The 22,301-nt window shown below is 37.4% G+C and overlaps 1 protein-coding gene across 1 annotated transcript in view; it reads right to left on the bottom strand.

Moving 5' to 3' along the window:
* fbxw8 (F-box and WD repeat domain containing 8) overlaps positions 1–22,301 on the bottom strand; it is a 167,073-nt gene that overhangs the window by 24,129 nt on the left and 120,643 nt on the right. Inside the window, exon 8 of the mRNA XM_043715860.1 lies at positions 9,742–9,869. Within this exon, the coding sequence (XP_043571795.1) occupies positions 9,742–9,869 (128 nt within the window). The remainder of the gene's footprint in view (positions 1–9,741; positions 9,870–22,301) is intronic.

Below are 22,301 nucleotides of genomic sequence, written 5' to 3'. Positions count from 1 at the left end.
TGAGTTCAAAAGAATTGAACATAGCTATTTTCAAAGCACGCACTCATCGATCAAAATGACTATGACATTTGAGGCTCTGAAAGATTACTCTGCTGGAGGAGTTAAAAAACTTCCTTCCAGAGATGGTAAGAATTCACATGGAGGAACAGAAAGTTCAGCAAGTCAGAAGGGCAGCAGGATTAGCAGATGAGTACATGTTGGTGCATAAGGCAACCTTCTGGCCAGAATTTTGTCCTGTAAGGAATAGAGAAGGGGAGATCCTATACTACGAAACCAAGAGTAGAGATCACTGGTAAGAATTTACCACAGGTTGAAGAAGCCCAAGAAGGTGGACAGGACGTGAAAGGCCTCAGGTGTTTTCCCTGTAATGGAGTGGTACATAGGAAATTACAGTGCCAGTGGTTTCAGAAGTGCACTGGGAAAGGTGTTTTCACTGCCAGAAGATGGGACATGTAAAGTCACAGTTCTGGTCGTTAAAGAAAGGTACAGGGAGAAAAGATGTGGTAAAAGAAGCTAAGCCAGTGACATTAGTGAACGTAGTAAATGAGACCCCAACAAGAGCCAAGGAGCTGCAGGAGAGTGCACAGCCTAGGCAGAGGCTGGGTATGGAGTTAGTACCTGATCTGTATAAAGAATTCACCTCTGTGGGTCAAGTTTACTCAGAACGAACAGTTATAATTTTGAGAGATACAGGATCTAACCAGTCGCTGATAGTAAGGGATGAGCAAATATGCACTCTTTGTGATCTGTTACCCAAGAGTGTGGTAATTTGTGGGATAGATAGACAGAAATTTAGCAGTCCCCTATGTAAGATCAAGTTGAAGTGCCAACTCAAGACTGGGCAAGTTTACAGTGGGAGTGATTGACAGAGTGTCAGTTCCAGTAATTCAGTCTTTTCTTGGGAATGATTTGGCAGGATCCAAGGTGGGAGTGATACCCCTTGTTGAGGAGAAGCCCAAGAAACTGAGAAGTTAAAACAGACATATCCTGGTATTTTCCCAGACTGTGTGGAAACCAGATCCCACTGTCTTAAGTCACAGCACGAAGCAAAAAGTAAAGAGAAAGATGAAGGAGTTGAGGTTCAGTTAGGGGATACCCTGTTTGACATAATGGTGCAAGAAAAATCTAAACAGGCAGAGGATCAGACAGAAGTAGTTACTCCTGAAAAGCTAAGGGACAAGACAAGACAATAAAAGATATTTATGTGGATTCGTCCTCCGAAAAGGAGACAAGAGAATATTCCGGAGAGTTATTACCTAAAAGATAGAATCCTAAGACGGAAATGGAGACCATGGCAGGTTAGTGCAAAAGAGAAATGGGCCGAAGTGCACCAGATTGTGTTGCTGGTAGCATACAGACAAGTGGTGTTACTGGGAACATATGGCCTATGGGAGGTCACCTAGGCGTATGAAAGACTCAGGTTAAGGTACAAAAACATTTTTATTGGACTGGAATGCACAAGAATGTGGTTACACATGCCAAATGGTAGGTAAGCCATGGGCGGTAATAAAACCAGCATCTTTGTTGCCAATTCCCACATTTGAAGAACCTTTCACGCAGGTTATAATTGATTGTGTAGGTCCCCTCCCGAGAAATAAAAGTGGGAACCAGTACTTGTTAACCATAATTGACTCTCTACCAGATTTCCAGAGGCAATTCCATTACAGAGTATCAAAGCAAAAAGATTAGTAGAGGAGTTAGTAGCTTTCTTCACACGGTATGGGCTACTCAGAGAGATTCAGTTGGACCAAGGGTCAAATTTTACTGCTAAGGTGTTTGAGGTGGTTATGGATAGCTTAGGCATACAGCACTTTAAATCCAGTGCGTATCATCCTGAATCCCAGGTAGCTTTAGAAAGGTGGCATCAGACCTTGAAGACTATGTTGAGAGCATACTATTAGGATTACATGCATCATTGTGATAAATGTATCCCATTCGTATTGTTTGCCATTAGAAATGCCCCAAATGAACCTACTCACTTCCTTTGAGTTAATATTCGGTCATGAAGTGAGAGGCCCTTTGAAATTAATTAATGAAAAATTGACAGGACCAAAGTTGAAGGTCTCACACTTAGATTATGTTTTGGAGGTGAGGGAGAGACTAACTCGAGTAGGTAAGTTAGCTAAACAGCAACTAAAGAGGGTACAGCATAGAATGAAGCAGGTGGCAGATAAAAGCACTGAGACTTGGACATTTTCCCGAGGGGATGATGTGCTAATACTGTGTACCAGTGATAGGAGATCCCTTCAAAGCCAGGTTTTGTGGTCCCTATCAAATTGAGAAAAAGTTGAGTTAGGTGAACTATTTAGTAAAGATGACAGATAGAAAAAAAAAGATACCGAGTGTGTCATGTGAACATGTTGAAACCATATTATACTAGAGAGAAGGAACTGGAGAAATAGGTGTTAGTTACTGCCCAGCAGAGTAAGGAATCAAATCCAGATGATTTGGATTTTGGGGTGCCTCAAAATACATTAAAAACTGAAGTAGCCCTTGTGGAGTGGGATAGGTTAGTAAGCTATCTGTCTCAGGAACATATAACGCAGTTGAACGATTTGCTACTGCAGTATAAGGACATATGTAAGAATTAGATGGGGAGGACTAATGCTACTGTACATGAAGTAGACACAGGACATACTGCTCCAATAAAACAACACTCCTAACAGCGTAATCCTTTCAAAGCCAGACTGGTCCAGGAGGTGGTGGAGGCCATGCTCGACGAGGACGTCATCAAACCAAGCCAGAGTGAGTGGAGTTCGCCAACCGTCTTAGTTCCCAAACTGGACGGGACTGAACAATTTTGCATGGATTATCAGAAGGTCAACGCCATTACAAAATCAGACTCATATCTAATTCCTAGATTTGAGGACTGTATCAAGAAAATCGGACAAGCCAGTTACATCACCAAGTTGGACTTAATGCGTGGTTACTGGCAGGTACCTTTATCAGAGTTGGCGAAAGAAACTTCCGCCATTTGTAACCCCAAATGGGCTATATCAGTTTAAAGTGACACCCATTGGAATGAAGAGCGCACCCACCACATTCTAAAGACTCATGAACAGAGTTGTGGCTGGGTTAACAAACTGTACAGTCTATTTGGACGATGTGGTGATCTTTAATAAGTCCTGGTAAGATCACACGTTGGCAGAGCACTTTGAACAACTACGAGCAGCAAAACTGGTGATAAATTTAAATAAAACAGAATTCGCGAAAGCAGAGGTGATGTTCTTCAGACATAACATTGGTCATGAAAGGTTAACCCCACGGAATGCAAAGACAAAGGCCATTGAGGAATTTCCATAACCTCAAAGAAAAAGGAGCTTCGATTCTTAGGACTCAGTGGATTCTAGTGAAAGTTGTTCCAAACTTCAGCAGTGTAGTGGCACTGTTAACCGATTTGTTGAAGAAGAACACAAAGATTTGGTAGACAGAACCATGCCTGGAGGTAGTTGTCCATTTGAAATCAATATTAACCACAAAACAGTTTTAGCTACATCAAACTTTTCAAAACCTTTTAAAGCCATCAATACTAGTGACATTGGAGTTGGAGCTGTACTCTTACAGGAAGATGAGGATGGGATTGAACTGCCAGTTGGTTCCTTTTCGAAGAAGATCGATATCCACTAAAGGAAATACTTCACAATCAAAAAAGAACTATTGAGTTTGGTACTGGTCTTACAACATTTCCATGTGTATGTCACGAACAATGTGTCAGAGATGGTTGTGTATACTGACCACAATCCATTTACATTCTTAGAATGCTTTAAAGACAAGAATATGAGACTATTTTGTTGGAGTCTTATGTTACAGACTTTTAATTTTAAAATCATTCATGTTGCGACTCGGAAGAATGTAATCGCAGATGCATTATCATGGATTTAACCCAAGAGTTTAGAGGAGATTTGTATTTATTTAATGTTATACATAGGTATATGAGAAGTGGTTACGGGGAACTTACATTAAAGTTATCTGTAAGTTAGGGTAATGTGTTTAAAAGGTAGAGGAAGAAAATGAAGCCACCTTTTCATTATTATGGTTCATTTCTTTCTTAAGGGGGGAGGTGTTACGAAGATGTGGATGTACTATACCTTTAAGAGAGTAAAAGCTAGCAGTCACAGCACCAAGTGTTCTCAATAAGACACAATGTAACATGTGCTCCAGCTACTGGGGTAGCTGGTTGCCTGGAAATAACAGAACAGATTTGAATTAGGCCAAGCCAATCAGTTTAAATTATACCCTGAAAAAAAAACATATTCCAATCAAATTTGAATTTATTATATTGACAATCTGAAAAGCCAATGGCACAATCCGATGCTTTGGGGTATAAGACCGGGGAAAATTGAACAGTTGTGAGGAGAACTGCCACCCAACCAACAGATATAGACTGCTCGTCAGAACTCTCTGACAGGTACCTGTCTAGAGAAGGAGTTGCACAGAGAAAAACCTCAACCCTGACCTGAAGAGCCAATCTACCGACAAAGATAAAGAGAAGATGCGACTGCTGGCCGGCTTTAAAATTTGGATTTTTCTGTAAACCTTAATTGGGAGTTTTATCGGACTAGTATTATAGAAAGGAATGTAAGAGATAGATTAGAGGGAGGAATTGTAAATAGTGGTTAGTTGATTATTCTCTGTTATACTTTAAGAAATAAAGTTGTTAATTTTTATTTTAACTTGGCCTATGGAATTTTCACAGATTACTGCATAGGATAAATCTTGTGTGTGTGGCTGATTTTAAATTAAACAGGAGAGTTTACCCCATGTCGTAACATTTATCGACCACAGATGTTAAACACTGGTCTATAGTTTCCAGATTTTTCTTTGCAGTCCTACTTGAATAAAGGAACAACATTCGTTACCATCCAGTCTTCTGGGACCTCGCCCGTGGTAGTTGCTGTAGTGTATTTGGGTTTCCAGAAGACATTCAATAAGTTGCCAAATAAAAGGTTATTGCACAAGATGGCACTGCAGGTATATGCATTAGTATGGACTGAGATTGGTTAACACACAAAAAACAGAGAGCTGGGATAATGAATCTTTTTCAGTTTTAAAAGATGTAACTAGCCAACTACCACAAGGATCAATTCTGGAGCCGCAATGACTTGCAGGAATGGGCAGAAGGATATACTAGCATTGGAGCATTTTAAAAGAGATTTTTTGGGTTGGGATGTAGGAGTTGACTTATTAAGAACAGTTAAACAGGTGAGGCCTTTATTATAGACATGATGTGGAGGTGCCGATGTTGGACTAGGGTGGACAAAGTTAAAAATCATAACACCAGGTTATAGCCCAGCAGGTTTATTTGGAAGTACTAGCTGTTGGAGGCTGCTTCTTCATCAGGTAACTAGTGGGGCAGGATCAGAAGACACCAAATTTAGAGCAAAAGATCACAATGTCATGCAATTAAAACGATATATTAAACAAATCTAGATTGCTGTCTTTCATATTTTAGAATGTGTTGCAGGTTTCAGTTCATTAAAATGTAAATCCTAGAACTTCTGTTAAGTCACATTCTCAAGGTAACTCAAGGTTTTATTAAAGAAAAGTGACATCTCAGTTCAGACAATGTATTAAAGGTGTAAGGTTAGAGTCCGTCTGTATCCCAATCTTGAGTCAGACTGATTCTATTTCCAAAGTAGGAATTTATAAAATGTTATATGGATTGACTGCCTGCAGATTGTGTGCATTTTGATAAAAGATACAATGTATCTGCAAATACAATTCTGCAAATGCAAATTCACCCCATAGACTTATGTGTGCATGTGTGCATATGAGGGAGACAGTGTGTGTGCATGTGAGTGCGTGTGAGAGAATGTGTGCGTGCTTGGTAGAGTGTGTGCATGAGTGTGAAGGAGTATAAGCCTGTGAGAGGGTGTGGAATGTCGGTGAGAGTGTGGGGGGGCGTATCAAGGCAAGTTCAGTAGCCATGAAGATGGCCTCAACTGGGACCTTGTGTTCATGTCACACTGCAGGTGACGCCACTACACTATACACTCTCACGCATACATGCCCACTTTTACATATTCACACATGCACACAGACCCTGTCTCATACACATGCTCTCTCTCAGACACACATACATACCCCCACCACACTCTCACTCATGCACACACCCTCTCACAGGCTTATATTCCATCACACTCCGCATGCACACACTCTCTCACATGTACTCACATACACGTACGTGTCTATGGGGTGAATTTGCATTTGCAGATACATTCTATTTTTGCTGAAAAAGCATACAACATGCTGGCGGTCAATGCATATACCATTTTATAAATTCTTTCTTTGGAATAGAACAAGTCTGGCTCAAGATTGAATTATGAATTTATAAACCTCTATAATGTTAGTCCTCAGCCTCTGTTAGTCCAGATTTGGAAGATTGAGAAGGGATCTTATTGAAACATAATAAAGATCCTGATGGGCACTGACAAGATGGACATTGAGAAAATGTTTCCACTTATGGAGGAATCTTGAACGAGGGAAGATAACTGCAGAATAAGAAAATATTTGCTGAAAACTGAAATGCGAAGGAGTTTCATCTCCCTGAGGAATGCCTGGAATTCCCTATCCCAGATAGTTGTGAAAGCTGGATCACTGAACATAGTTAAGGAGGAGGCAGATAGATTTTTGAAATACCAAGAATTTGAGGACTATGAGGAACTGGCACACAAGGTTTGAGGCATCAGATAGATCAGCCATGACCTTACTCAATGATGGGGTAGGTTTGAAGGGCCAAATGACCACCTCCTACTCCAATTTTTAATGTTCTTATGCTGCAGTCAATTTATTCAGATAGCAATAATTGAGGCACTCTTTTCCCATTCCTTTCTGCAACTGCAGGAAACACCCTCTTCTTTTACAACAACATATTTGTATAGCATGTTGAATGTAATAGAATTTGCAATGATTTTCAAAAAACCAATTTAAAACAAAGCACGACAATGAGTAACAAATGGAGAGACATTAAGTGAGATTACCAAAAGATTGGTCAAAATAGGTTTTAAAGAAATGATAATAGGAAGTGAAAATATTTTTTGAATTCAGAAACAAGTCAGCCAATACAAGATGATAATTCTGACACTCGGAGCCTGCTGATGCTTAAGTGGCAGATAGAACAAATCTGATCATTTTAGCTATTGCTTTCCCAGTTCCTCCACTGCCACCACAAATGGAATTAAGCATTAATACCCCACTTTGTGAGCCACCCTCCCAAATTTCCCCATCTTGCTACTTCTCTTCCTACTTTCTTCTTGAAAGTATTTTGTTGTTTTTGCTCTATCTTTTTGTTGATCCTTCTGTGGTTCTGCTTGTGCCTGGGGGCTTAATTTTTTCTGTCTAGTGAAGTACTCCAACACATTTCTTAATACGAGGAGAGACTTCTCATGACTTTGAGGATCCGTAAACTAAAATAATCAAAGTTATTGATCAAGAAATTGCCAGACAAGATTTCACTTTCTTGTAACTATTATTTCAACTTGAGCCAGATAAATCGACAGGCTTATCACAGTTGGTACAAACCATTAATTACACATAGGACAATGACACAAAAGACAGTATCTCACTGATATGGTAGTGTCTTCCAGGCTAACAAGTGGCAGCGTGGTTAGGTAGAGAGAGCAGGTGTGGGAGGTATCACAGTAAGAATACTATAAGATGTTTTTAAAATGATAATGCATCTGTCAGCAGTCCTATTTCAGGCTGGTTTAATGAATGGGATATAGAAATGTGATGTGGTTCTTCAGCATGATTAAGCTGACACAAGGAGTTTAGTGCAAACTACACCAATAATTCCTCTAACAATCACAACAGTGCAGCCTAAAATGCACAACACCATTAATGTTAACTAGGTAAATAATTTCTTTATTTGCACTTTTGGCTGAGGGGGATGTGCTTTAAATTTTGAACACAAGGATATTTGTTAACTTGTGTTGCATTTAACAATCCAATCTGCCTATCTTTGAACAAGATGTGGAGATGACAGTGTTGGTCTGAGGTGGACAAAGTTATAAAATCATACAACACCAGGCTATAGTTCAACAGGTTTATTTGGAAGTACTAGATTTTGGAGCGCTGCTCCTTCATCAGGTAGCTGTGGAGCAAGATCATAAGACACAGAATTTATAGCAAAAGATCTCAGAGTCATGCAATTAAAACGATATTTTGAACAAACCTAGATTGCTGTTGAGTCTTCCATCTTTTAGAATGGGTTGCAGTTTTCAGATCATCAATATGTAAATCCCAGAACTTCTTTTAAGTCATATTCTCGAGATAACTCAAGGTTTTATTTTAAAAAAGTAACATCTCAGCTCAGGCAATGCATTAAATGTTGAGGATAGACTCTGTCTGAATCCCAAACTTGAGTCAGACTGGTTCTATTTCCAAAGCAGGAATTTATAAAATGTTACATGGATTGACTGCCTGCAAATTGTGTCCTTTTTCAGCAAAAATAAAATGCATCTGCAAATGCAAATTCACCCATAGACTTATATGTGTGTGTCTGCGCATGTGAGGGAGAGAGTGTGAGAGTATGCATGTGAGTGTGTATGTGGGAGTACATGTGCATGTGCATGCTTGGTAGAGTGTGCGCGTGAGTCACATTCTCAAGGTATGTCAAGATTTTATAAAAAAAAGGAGACATCTCAGCTCAGGCAATGCATTAAATGTTGAGGTTAGAGTCTGTCTGTATCCCAATCTTGAGTCAGACTGGTTCTATTTCCAAAATATGATTTGGATTGACTGCCTGCAGATCATGTGCTTTTTGAACAAAAGAGAATGTATCTGCAATTACACGTGTGCGCGCGCACGCTCTGTGTGTGTGTGTGCGTGTGTGTGAGAGAGAGCGCGAGAGAGAGAGAGAGCACGAGCGAGGGAGCATGAGTGTGACGGAGTATAAGTCAGTGAAAGGGTACATGTGTGCTTGACAGTGTGCCTTTATCTTTGAACATAAACGCATCACCTTTGTGCAAAACAGTACAATATAACCTATTTAAAGCAAGCATTGAAGGCTCAGGTGAAGGGAGAAAACAAAGGAAGAAAGTGTTGCCAAACATAGGGAGATACTGGAACATGATAAAGTCAATATTTTCAGCAATACTTTGACCCTTCAGCTGTCATACTGGAGTCCAGACAATGTTCTGATTTATACTAGAAGTTATAATGGCTACCTCTGAACTAGAACAAAATTACAAATTCCAGACTGGTGGCGTTTTGTTCCTCCTACTTTGATATGCCATGAAGTAAGGTTTCTGTAAGTGTAACAGTACAAGTACATTAAATGCCTTTCCAGGAACTTTGATCAACACAGTCATGGATTTGAGAGTGAAACAAGATGTCAGTTTGCAAATTAAACAGGTACTTGTAGCATTTGTCAACTCACATTGGAAGAAATATGCTAAAGTCATTAACAGTGCTAAATCAGGAGAGTTCCTGATTTCTTTAATTTTAGTAGGTATCCATACTAATTATGAAAGAAACCTAGAAATTGATGAGAGTTACTCACAGAGTTTGTAAATATTCAATGGTTCGCTCGGTCATAGAATGATGTTTAGAAACTAATACAATATTCAAGAAGATCTTAATGATTGCTAAGTTAACAACATTTATATGGTTTGATAAAACCTCATCAAGCAATTTGATTAAAATGTTGATGCAAAATTAATCAGAGATATTAAAGGAGAGGAGGACATATTAGCAATCATGAAAGAACATCCAGGCTTGATATAAACATTGTCTACATACCTCCTGTCTTTGTTTCCAGTAACAGCTAGAAAAGGAGGACTATCCTTTAGGTTCACACAGGTGAAGTCTCCTGCAGAGTTTCCCAGTGTTGCTATTGGTTGAGCTGTCTGTAGACAATAAACTTGGATCTAGAATATAATAAAAATTCTAGATTGATAAAGTAGATACTGAGCAATCAAAACAAATATATTAAATGCAAATAACTTTATTTTGACATGTGTGTATATGCAATATTATATTATATTTGTACTTATTGCAATTTGAGTGAGATGAGCAGTCAAGAGTTACTTTGAATGACATTTTATTGCCACAAGAGGGTGAGAAGTACAGCGTCATGTTTAACTCATGTTAGTAAACAACTGTATTGAATGAATATATTTAATGCAAGTACTATGTTGATATTGGATGACTTGGAAATTTCCAGAATTTCCATAAACAAACAAAAACCTCATATTAGCTTTGAAAAATGGATCATAATGTAAATTATTAATCCTTAGTAAAGTCAGCTGAAAGAAAAATATTAAAGTTTGAAGTGTAATTTCTTTGAATTTATATTTAGCATTTATTTTCTCATGACATTTATGTCATTTTACACAGGTCACTGGATTAGCCCTATGAATCCATTACAGACTCAGTTAATTGATTATTTTCTTTGTTACCTAATGTATTGAATATTGCTGTACTTGGTCAACTCGTCAAAATTTTAAAAAGGTCATCAAAAAGAGTTAAGTAATGTTCCCAGGAGCACAGCACGGCTTTTGAAACAGTAATGGACTGACTGCAAGAAACCACTAAGTGAGTAATTCAATTTTCAATATTCCAGTTTGGAATAATGCGTAACACTATCAGGAGCTGATGGCAGAATACAGAGAAGAGATTATGCATAATTATTGTGATATTTTACAAAAAAAGGTCAAAATACATCTGATTAAAATCAATATATTTCTAAGACAAACCATTAATTTTAGATGTAATCAAAGCATCACTTTAGAGGATGCATAACTTTATAGCCTCAGGGTTGGAATATTTTGATATTGAGGTCTCAATACTGAATATATTGTAAAAGTGTTGAAACTCTGGAAGTAAATATTCTGGGTGTTCATTTAATGTAAGGATTCATTCTTCATTGATACATAAATATCTTAACCTTTGTTGAACAGTATCTCTCACAGAATGGATTTTTAAACTATTTTTAGATCAGTCCATTATAATTCAACAGATAATTTATAGATCTAATTTATATGCAACTATTTAAATTATAGTAAATCATTTGCTAATGACTAAACAAGCTGCTAAAAATTCTGTAAGCAAGTGGTGGTAAAATGTTAAATGGTTAAGGGCAGAAACTTTCACCTCCAGTGTTTCAGGATGAAACCATTTTGTAACCTGCACTAACACTAACATTATTACATGTCACAAATGGTAACAATCAGCAACCTCGGTGTCTTGCAAAACATAAATTTGGGGTTTTTGTGGATTCTGCTTGTTGCATTTGCTTTGGTTGGGATAGGGTACAGATTACTAAGCTAGAATTTATTGCTGATCCCTATTTTAACTTTTACCTAGGCACTGAAATTACAATGTGAAGGACCGTTCTAAATTATTGTATCTTTTGGGTTTCCCTCTACCATTATATTATTAACCAATTTTAAATGAATTGGCTAATGAATAAGGAGGAATTTAAGTTTAAAGAATAACATTTATAACGTTAGTATATCCTGCACAATTACTTAAACAGTAATTACTTATTTTCAAAATGTTACAGCAACTGTCACTTATATAGTGCTTATGATACTATATCCTAAACTGACCAAACATAGGGCGAAAGGTAAAGGAGGTGTGAACAAAGTGGCAAGTGTTAATAAATGTTTAGAAAAGGTGCAGGAAGGCACATGAATCTGGGAACACAACTGATACCTTATCCACCTGACATTTTTCATGGCAGCTGAAAGCATTACCATAAATAACTGAAAACATATGGGCACGATGGTGCTGGCTGAGCTACAAAGCTAGCAGAGACAGCACAGATAGGGTAGAGAAAAAAATTTAGAAATGAGGACAAAAGTTTTGAAATAATAGATCATTAGTACTGTTCATCCAAATTATAAATCTGAAATGTGTCACAAGAATTCATGAATTTGGGTATGGATAAAAATACATTTAGAATTAGGTGTTCTAATATTCACCTACTTGCTACAATTTTTAAAATTCCAGTTATACTTTCATGATGGAGAATGCTTTATATTATTCTCGACTTCCTCATTGTACTAACGATTTTTTCAATTCACAATTATGGTGAAGAAATTGTGGATGTAGTCCATAACCTCATCTGTGTATCACTGATCCATTTAACTTAGAATTTGTAAACGTTTTGCTTGCTATTTGACACATCTCTATTCCATTTTCCAGACATCACCTGTTGCTAACAATTCTGCTATTACCACTTACACCTCTTAATAGACGTATCTTTTGATTCCTTTCACTTTGTTCATTACCATTGCTTTTAGTTTTGTACGGTCATTTGCTTTTGTTATTTCATATTTATTGTTTTCCATCCTATCACAGACCTTCTTTCTTGTTCTTTCTAGAGTCCACCACTTTCCCTGCCTCTGTACTTGTTTAAAATCTAACACATCTCTGATGGAACATCATCAACCTTAAATGCTGGGCAATTTTGTGGTGGAGCTGGGAAGCCTCATTGAAGATTTAAAAGGTCTACACAGATGTAGACATCCTGACCCCATTTCTGATACATTTAATTTTTTTGACAGCAAGAAAAGGGGACAGATTCACACAGTCGCCCTTAAATCAGTACGACCATTTCAACGCTGATTTCAAACAGACCCTACTTTTGCTTTTCCAGGCCCTTCTCCTGCCATGGTTGGAGTCCTGAATTAACAGTGCCAATGTAAACTTAACAACCTAAGAGGCTTTGAAACGATTAGCTGACCTTGAAGTAGAGCCGTTTCTTTCAATAAAATGTTAAGTATTGAAGTACATTTAAAAGCTTTGAAAGGATTTTACAACTATGATTTTTTTCACTATCAAGCCTATAGGAGTGAGAGCCTATATAGTTAGAAGTTTATTTTTCATTTCCACATGGTTGCTGAGGTCTGCTAATGGTTGATATTAGGGGAATGCCTATGGAGGTGACATTGAGTGTTTAAAAGTCCAGCAAGTGGGTAAGGGCCATGAATTGATGTTGACAGTATCAGAGGCCATGGGGTGGGTGACTGCATGAGTTGGAATGGAGTGTAAGATGTGGCATGGGGGACACGAATTGGCATGGAAAATATGGGGAATAGTGGGGTAGGCAAATCAGAAACAAGTACATTGGGATACAAAAACACACCCAAAGTCACCGGCAGGACAAATGAGTCAAGAATTTTCCTCTCCTGAGCCTCATGTTTTGGCGGCCAAAATCTAACCTGATAATTCTGTTTTTCCCTCCAAAGATGGTGCCTGACCTGTCGAATATTTCTAAATATTTCCCTTTATTTTTACGTTAATGCATTGGGCAATGAAATCCACTTTGGTGCAGCAAAATCTCATATCATTAAGATTTGAACAATGGAGTTCTGGTTAAATTGTTTCAGTTATATTGAAAAAGTTACATTTTGAGATGGTAAACGTGTGGATGAAATGTAGATGCAAATAGTAACACATACGGACTTAGATGCTTTAGATGATAAAGTAATATATAGTTTTACAGTGTTAATCATTATATTACAGTTTTGCCAGTAGTCACTTCAATTCCATATTTCAAGAAATGGAATTTTAGAATCTGCAGATGGACTGAAGGTTCTCCAGTGTTTTTCTGTATTGAAGATATGTCAATATTATTGTTTATACAGGGAGAAGCTCTGTAATCAGATCTTAAATTGAGAATTATTGAAAACTGGAAAAATTATTTGATAAAAAAATCATAATAGAGCTTTGTTCTTTTGATTTTTGAAAGTACATATTCCTTGACATATAACAAGACACGTGTCACACATCTTTATTTTTCTTCAGTCAATTTCTGACAGTCTAGACAGCGAATGTCAGATTATTCTCTCCATAAGGTGATGGGCATTACTTAGTGAAGTTGATTCTGTTAGACTGTTAGAAAACATTGGGTAAAGCTGAAGAGTTGAAATTAGACTATTCTTCCTCTATCTCGGTCAAAGTTGCTGAGTAGAGATTCGCCTAACCCAGCTACAGTTAGTTTAGCCTGGAAATTTAAATTAGTGATCTTAAACAGGATCATCCCAGTATGCATGATACAGTTCATACAGAGAAGAGTATTTATTAATTAAGTCGTTTTGGTCAACATACTTAGTTTTTATATACTTTGTTCACAACGAGTTACATTAGTTATAATAAAAAATTAACTTCTCAGAAGCTGGGGTTGAAAACAAACCTGTTTGTGCACAAATATCCTGGTAGTCCAGTAATGAATTTTTTTTTGCTTTGCTGGTGTAATATTATATAACTGCACCAAAAACTACCTGGGGGCCTCATGCCTTGTTCATCTCCTAATAGCATTTGGCCATATTGTTATATTGACTATGGACTAATCTGTCCTTTGCTGTAGAAAACAAACAGTACTTACCTTATTCTTTCCTGAGCTATTCTGCAGTCCCTCCAAGAAAGTACAGTATAATGAAATAGAATACTGCTTTCTGGTTGCTTACTTTTCCCATCCCAACCAATATTCTTACATGATTTTAATAGTAATTAACAGCAGATTATTGGGATTTTAGATTAAGAATCTGAAATTTATTCAAACATTAATGCTCCTTCCTCAACATCATGTGAGCTATAGTTGTTGGCACATGTATGAAATGCACAGACATGTGGAATTTATAGTTGAAATCGAAGAGCAGATTATTGGAAATAGGATACTGTAGCTTTCAAGGTGTTAGTAACACTATCTCTCGCTGTTAATGTATTAATAAAATTGAAAACACAGGGTATTGATCTAAGAGGCATTAGTAAAGTGGTTCAATAGTATATATTATGATAAGTAAACCAAAGAGCTGCACTGATTGCAGCTACAGACAGCCTCATATGGTCACCCTATCCTGTAGATTATATATGATAGAATGAATGTGGAGGTGAGGGGATTAGGTTAAGAAACAAGTAAAAGATTTATAAATGTTAATACAGTAAGAATAAACTGTTTTGTTAACTATATCTACTTGTTTTCTTCCATCAACAGTTACTGTAAATTTAAAATTTATGCTAAGGAGTCAAGAAAATCATGTGTATTCCTCATTAAGTTAGCAGCATTGTACAACTTTTTAGAACAAAATTCTGCAACACATTTCAGATGAAAAATACGATTAACCATGATCATAATTCCTCCCGAGTATATGGCATGTTACTACATATGAAAGCAGTTAAAAAAGTCACTACTTGTGTGAGAGAAATAGTTTAAAATATTTATGAAAAAAGCTATCCGTTGAGGGCCTAAGAATGATTTATTATACATTTCTGCACTTTCTATGGATAAGATTCAAGGTTCCAGAATGAGTTTTAATATCTGGCTTGAGGCTTTACAGGCCTGTAGTGCAGTAGGATTACTGCCCATAATCAGTTTTCATGGACAATGTTGGATAAGTATTTTAGAAATACACAAAACTGAACATTGTACTTAGACATAACCATACTTCAAAAGTAGAGAGATAGTCGCTGTCTGGTTGCTAGTAAAGTAACTGCTACAGGAATTTTATCAGGAAAATAATCTGTACTGGCATTTTAGAATCTACAGCATGCATTATTAATCAATAGTGTAATGCCACTTGGGAAATTTGTTTAAATAAAGTAACCAGGAGTGTAGGGAAAGCATCACCTCTGAGGGCCTGAATCAAATACAATCCAGATACAAGACAGATGGGATAAAGATCTTTTAACTTGATTGCTGAGAGAGATTCCAAGTGAAAGATTCAGGTCATTTGAAATCAGGTTCTAATGGATGGGAATCTGTAGCTCAAAACTGGCCACAAATTGAGCCAGAATACGTGAAATAAATGCACGATTGAATTCAGGAGTTATTAGTAAAAAAATTTTTGAACACCTTTTTGTTTGACTATTAAACACACATGATTTGTTCTGAAAGATATTTGATTCAATTTTATAGTTTGCTGCGCTATATAATACATATGACAGAGAACAGTGATTTATAGGTTACAGTCATTATAAACACATTGAAACTTCTATAAATCTATATAGTTCTTCATATTAGGGCAGGAACATCTTGCCAGATGATTCAAGATACAGGAAAGGAAAGAAAAGATTAGCATTGAGCAATGGAATTAACTTAATGTTTGAATCTTGGTGAAATGGGGACTTATTCTTTAAATGTAGGTTTAAAAGTATTTTTGGTTTTGAGAGTGGTCAAGGAATGTGTGTGGACCTCTCCAAGTATTTCCTAGTTTTGGGCAGAATCATTTCTTCTGCTCTCCGGATATCCCACAGATTTTCTTTCGTTGCGAGAGTTTTTAAGTTGCCCCAGGTTTGAGCAATGTACTTCTTGCTGCTATGAGAGAAAGTTTTGATAGATTTACAAACTGCAATTCCTTGTCCAGCCATTAACATGCTAAGCAGGTAACTTACTGAGTCTACAGGGACATTCCATAGTTTGGATGGTCTTCAAGACTTCAATTTTAATTCTCTTTGTTAATTCAGGATCCTTTTCTCCTTAACAGTCTACTTTGTCAAACGCCTTGCTGCATCCCTCCAGTTTGATAACCAAAGTGAAGTGAAAAGCTGTTGCATTTCATTATCTCTAAGATTGAGATTATTGTTCAGCTGTTTTTGTCACTCCTAATCCCACCCCTACACTGCTGATTGGTTCTGTCAGTCTATTGACTCCCCTTGTGTGATGGTACACTGTCTTGCCTGAAAGCAATCAACGTATCACAACCAATTACCTTTATTCCTCCTTATTACTCCCATTCCTCCTGCAATAATCCACCTCGGGTTTCCTGCTCTTCTGCATCTACATGTTGCCTTTGGTGACCAGCAGGCACTTTTTCTTTTGTGGCTGCTATCTTTCCATCACATCCCTTAATGCTAACATCACTACTTGTATGTTCACGGCTACCGACTAAACCTGTACCAAACTATACAAAACCTCTGCTTGATCCTTGTTACTGTTCTGCTTTTTTATATGTAAACAATAGCTTTTCACAACCAAATGTGAAAGAAATGGTTGCAACATGAAAATTATGGGTAACTGGCAGACAAAAGCTAACATGAAGATAACCTTAGAACAATTAGAACTCATTCTGGAAAGTGCTGAACAAACAGAGCAAGAATAAAAGTTATTCATGAAGAGATATGACTAACTTACAAATCCCATAAGAGCTTCAGCATTAGATTCAGTTATAATCATAATGTGAAACATAAAAACATTATGCATCTCAGTGTAGATGATTGATATGAGAAAAATGCTTTAAGTAGCAGAGCCCACTTCTCTCTCCCAATGCTGACCAAACAAGACAATCATTTTACTTGCTCTGTATGATAATATCAATTATTCATGTATATATGGCACTTAGAAAAGTGTATCAAATCCACGTTACACTAAGAAACCTCTTTATTGAACTATTGTTTTGATACACATGCATATACAAAGTAATATGTTAAAGCTATAATTCATGTTATTTGAATGACAACTTACTTAAGACACTACTTTTACCACAACGTGGTGAATCTGTGCCAACATTCACTTGCATTACACAGTTCTGATGTTCCGTAGCCAGTAGCCCCATGTATAAACCATTTATAAGCGTCAAATGTCTTAGGATAAAACTATCTTAGGAACTTGTTAGGTTGTAGATTCAAATGTTGATTAAGCACAGTACTATCACAAAGAATTCATAATTTTTGTATTTTAACCAATCATACATGTGCTTCATGAATAAAACACACCATTATTTAATCTCCCTCATTTAAATTACCTCCTTCAAAAAAACCATTAGATAAATCTGCTTTATGTGCTCCATGCTTCAACTAGTTAGAAAGCAGCTTTGATACAACTGCATGTTAGCCAAATAAACATTTTGAGGTTAAAAAATTAGGCAAGCCAGACTGTGGTGAACGGGATCTGCACATGATTTATGTCAGGAAGTCTCTTAAGTTTAACAGAACCAATTATCATTGAAAAGCTAATAGGTATCACATAAAAACTGAATGAGTGTTCAGGTAAAGTAAAAGCTTAATTATAATGTCTTTACACTAAAACCTCCAGTTTCACAAAATACTGCATGTGAATGACACCAAATTTGAAAATATTGTGACCTGTGAAGAGAATAATGATAAACCTCAATAGGACACAGACAAACTGGTGGAACAATGGACCATATGACAATTAAAATTTAAAAATAGAAGTATGAAGTGATATATTTTACGTGAGAGATCAAGAAGATGCAATATAAAATACAGGATATACAATTCCCCAAAGAGGATGCAGGGGCAGAGGGATCTGGGGCTAAATATTTATTTGAGTCACTCATGGAATGTGTTAGCTGGGTTGACATTTATTGTCAATCTGTAATTATGCTTGAGAAGTTGGTGGTGAACTGCCTTATTGAACGGCTGCAGTCCAATTGATGTTGATACACCCCCAATATCTCCAGGGAAGGAGTTCCAGGATTTTGACCCAGATATTGAAGAATTAGGGATATATTTCCAAGTCAGATGGTGCGTGGCTTTCAGGGGAATTTGGATACAGTGGTGGTTCCATGTATCTGCTACCTATGTCCTCATAGATATTAGTAATTGTGGGTTTGAGAGGAGATCACTCAGGAGACTTTGAGTGTTGGTGGTACAGAAAATGATTGTGGACATAGTGTCAATAAAGCACACTGCTTTGCCCTATATGGTATTAAGCTTCTTGCATGATTTTAGAGCTGCATTTATCCAGGGTGCCAAGGGTTGATGGGTTAGTTTCTGTGGAAGAAAATTTGCCACAAATTTGTGTGGAAGCCATTTTGTCACAAAGCTATCCTCGCAGCAAAACTTAGACTGCTGACAATGCTTTTCCAATAAGCTGAGGAACTTGTTTTTGTAAGAAATGACCTTGTAGTTGTGAGCTCACTCTCACCTCCCCCGGCCCCTAGACTAGATCTGCTTTCATAAATGATGAATTGTTTATTGTACTAATTATCTGTTCCTGCCTTATGTGAACCTGCAGTAGAAGATAGCATTCATTTAGGCAGATTTGAGAAACAGACTTGTGATATGTATGTATCAGCTACACGAACTGACCATTGCCCTTATGTAACCTTATGACTGCCCCCTGGTTGCGTAACTAATGGACAGTGTGCTTATGATATACTATATAACCTGTGGCACTCTGTATTTCAACAAACTACTTTGGACTTCTCTGAAGAAAGCTGTACTCCCCATAGCCATGCAATAAAGCTTGCTAATACTCAACATCTCAACTCCCAACAATTTTGTTGGGAACAATCTGGCAAAAGAATTTCCTCCCTAATAATTTCTCTCACCTAACCTCCAGATTTCAGCTCTTTTGTTCATGTTTGGACCAAGGCCGTAATGGGGTCAGGAACAGAGTGGCCTTTGTAGAACCTGAAGTGACTGTCAGTGAGCTGGTTATTTCTAAGCAAGTGCTGCTTAACAGCACTGTTGATGACACTTTCCACACTTTACTGATGATTGACAGTAATAAGCAGGCAATTTATTGGGTTGGGTTTATCATGCTTTTTGTATTCAGGACATATCTGGGCAAATTTCCAATCATTCAGCGAGACGCCAGGACTGTGGCTGTACTGGAATGGCTTGGCTACATGCATGGCAAGGTCTAATGCACAGGTCTTCAGTACTACTTTTTGAATTTGTTAGTACCCTTAGCCCTCACAGCATACAGTATCTCCAACTGTGTCACATGGAGTGAACTGAATTAGTTGAATACAAGAATCTATGATTCTGGGAGCCTCTGAAGGAGGTCGAGCACTTCTGGTCAAAGGTTATTGCAAATGCTTCAGCCTTAGCTTTTGCACTGATAATGGGCTCCCCCATTATTAAGGTTGGCCATATTTATGGAGCCTCCTCCTCTTCTATTGTGTTGTTTAATTCTCTACCACCATTTATGACGAGATATGCAGCACTGCACAGCTTAGATACATTCAATTGCTCATAGAATCACTTGGCTCTATCACTTGCTGCTTATGCTGTTTGGCATGCAAGTAGTCCTGTTTTGTGGCTTCACCAAGTTGACACCTCATTTTTAGGTGTGCTGACATTATGCCTAACATAGTTGGGACTATTCTCCTTTGAGAATGGAAGACTAAGATAAGATTCGATAGAGGCATTTAAAATCATGACATCATACTTCAAGATAACATTTCCTTTTGTAGGCAGGATCTAGAATCAGAGACATCAATTTAAGGTGAATGATAGTGAATAGTTATGGTATGAAATCTGCTGTCTGAGTGTGTGGTGGAGGTAGATTTAATTGTGATTTTCAAACGAATATTGGCTAAGTAACTGAAGAGAAATCAAATTGCAGAACTTCAGAGAAAGGACAAAGAAGTGGGATTAACTGAGCTGTTCTTACAAAGAGTGACTCATTTATAAAAATCCAAATGGCCTCTTGTGCTGGAACCAATTAATGATTTAGGAGAAACTCGTTTCCAGACTTTAAATGGGTATTTCATAGGTTCACTATATTATTTTTGAGCTACAGCTAGTGGAAACTAGAAATAAAGCCTGAAAATCTCTTGTGGGTATTTTCTTAGTGTTAAAAGTTGTAAACAGTTTTAATAATTCTAAAAATAAACCTGCTTAAATAATTTCTTTTCCAAAAATGACAGTTGCACTGTATGATTTATATCAGCGAGAACAACAAAGTGATACACTGTTCCTAATGATTTAATAGGTGTTTGATGTAACAGCTGATCAACTAAAATACAGATAGAATTAGACTGTGGATATTCTCTACCCTCAGAGCTTTGGAAGCACAAACTTTGAGTAATATTAAAGTACAGAATAATACATTTCTGATTACCAATGGCATTAAGGGTTATGGGGAAAGTGTCGTTAGTAGGCATTGAAGTGTTTGATCATCCACAATTATATTTAATAGTACAGTGAGCCAGATGGGTTGAATGGCCTATTCCTGCTGCTGTGTTCCTATTGATGAAATGTGAGACAGATATCATTTGTCAATTGAAATATGGGGACTGTTACAGCATCATGATGTCATTGTCAACAAAAGGAAACAATGATAAAGCTCTCAAAATAGAAAATATCACGAGTGCTCAGGTGGGGGAAAATTTATTTTAAAATAGCATTATAATAATTATAAAAGGTTGGATGTTCTATGTATGTTGAAGCTCACAGGAGGACAATGCTAGATTTTTTTTATTTGGCAAAATAGACTTGCATTGGAAAGAAAACAAGGCAAACAAACGTGCTGCTGGCACTGCTGATTTCAGTGGAAGGCTTTAAAGTAAATGAGATAGTACCAATGCTAAAGGTGATATCAATATGTCCTGTCACAATACTGGAGACATTAATACCCACTGAAAAGGATGTTGAAGGATTCAATACACCCCTAACACGACTGGAGGCACGAATATCTCTGTTAACAACAAGTGTTTATTGTTTGGTGCACACAAGTAATAAATAGGAATTGAGAAAACAAAATAAAGAAGGTAATAAATAGACAAGGTACAAATGAATCGCAAATCAAGTTACAGCCATTTATTATGTATAAATTAGAGCTCAAGAACTTGCATTATATTTGTAACTACATTAATAGCCATCAATAAATAAATAAAAAGGAGAAATTGAAGTGTCGGCAATATGTTGAAACTGTAATATGTGGGAGCGTGTGGACAGTAATACTCTCCAGGATTGCCTGGCTTAAATGAATTTGGCACAGAGGTTTTCAGTTGGTATACGAGTTCAAGTCACTTCATTGCATAACTAGGGAAAAGTATTTTTAAGTATTTTTTGCCAAACAACAGTCATAACATAGAGGAAAATTCAGGTGCAAGATATAAAGTGTATGACTATATATCAGCAAGTAGTGATACTGGTACTGACCTGTAGATACAGTGTAGTTGCTACTCATCAAGGTAAGAATGCAGTCATTCAGGATTAATGACTGAAATGTTAACCATGGCATGGTGGGGGGATCCAAGATGGCGGCGACCCAGTAAGACTGAGTCTATAGTGCTCCTCCCAAGACTTGGGCACAGTGGGTCACCTACCCCCTACCAAGCTCACCAAATCATTTATAAATCATTTATAATAGTTTAGTAACTCAATTAGTTGTGTAATATTACACTTAAACAACTTAATCCTTAGTTAAAATGACTAAAGGGAAGGGAGCCCGCAGCTCTCAGCAAGCAGGAACCCCTCCCCCACCCTCTCCAGCTGCAGCAGAGGCGTCCACAGCCGCCCCGGGGGACTGACCAACAGTAGCAAGCCTTGCAGAAATGCTTTCCAAGCTTGACTCGAAGATCGATGCTTTTATCGTCAAATCCAGAAATCGTTGGGAGTCGCTCTCGGCCGCGCTGCAGAAGCACGACCGAGAAATT

Source organism: Chiloscyllium plagiosum, chromosome 25, assembly GCF_004010195.1.
Source record: "Chiloscyllium plagiosum isolate BGI_BamShark_2017 chromosome 25, ASM401019v2, whole genome shotgun sequence".
Classification (NCBI taxonomy): Eukaryota; Metazoa; Chordata; class Chondrichthyes; order Orectolobiformes; family Hemiscylliidae; genus Chiloscyllium; species Chiloscyllium plagiosum.
Note: the sequence above shows the minus strand (reverse complement) of the source record. Positions and strands in the feature narration are given on the sequence as shown.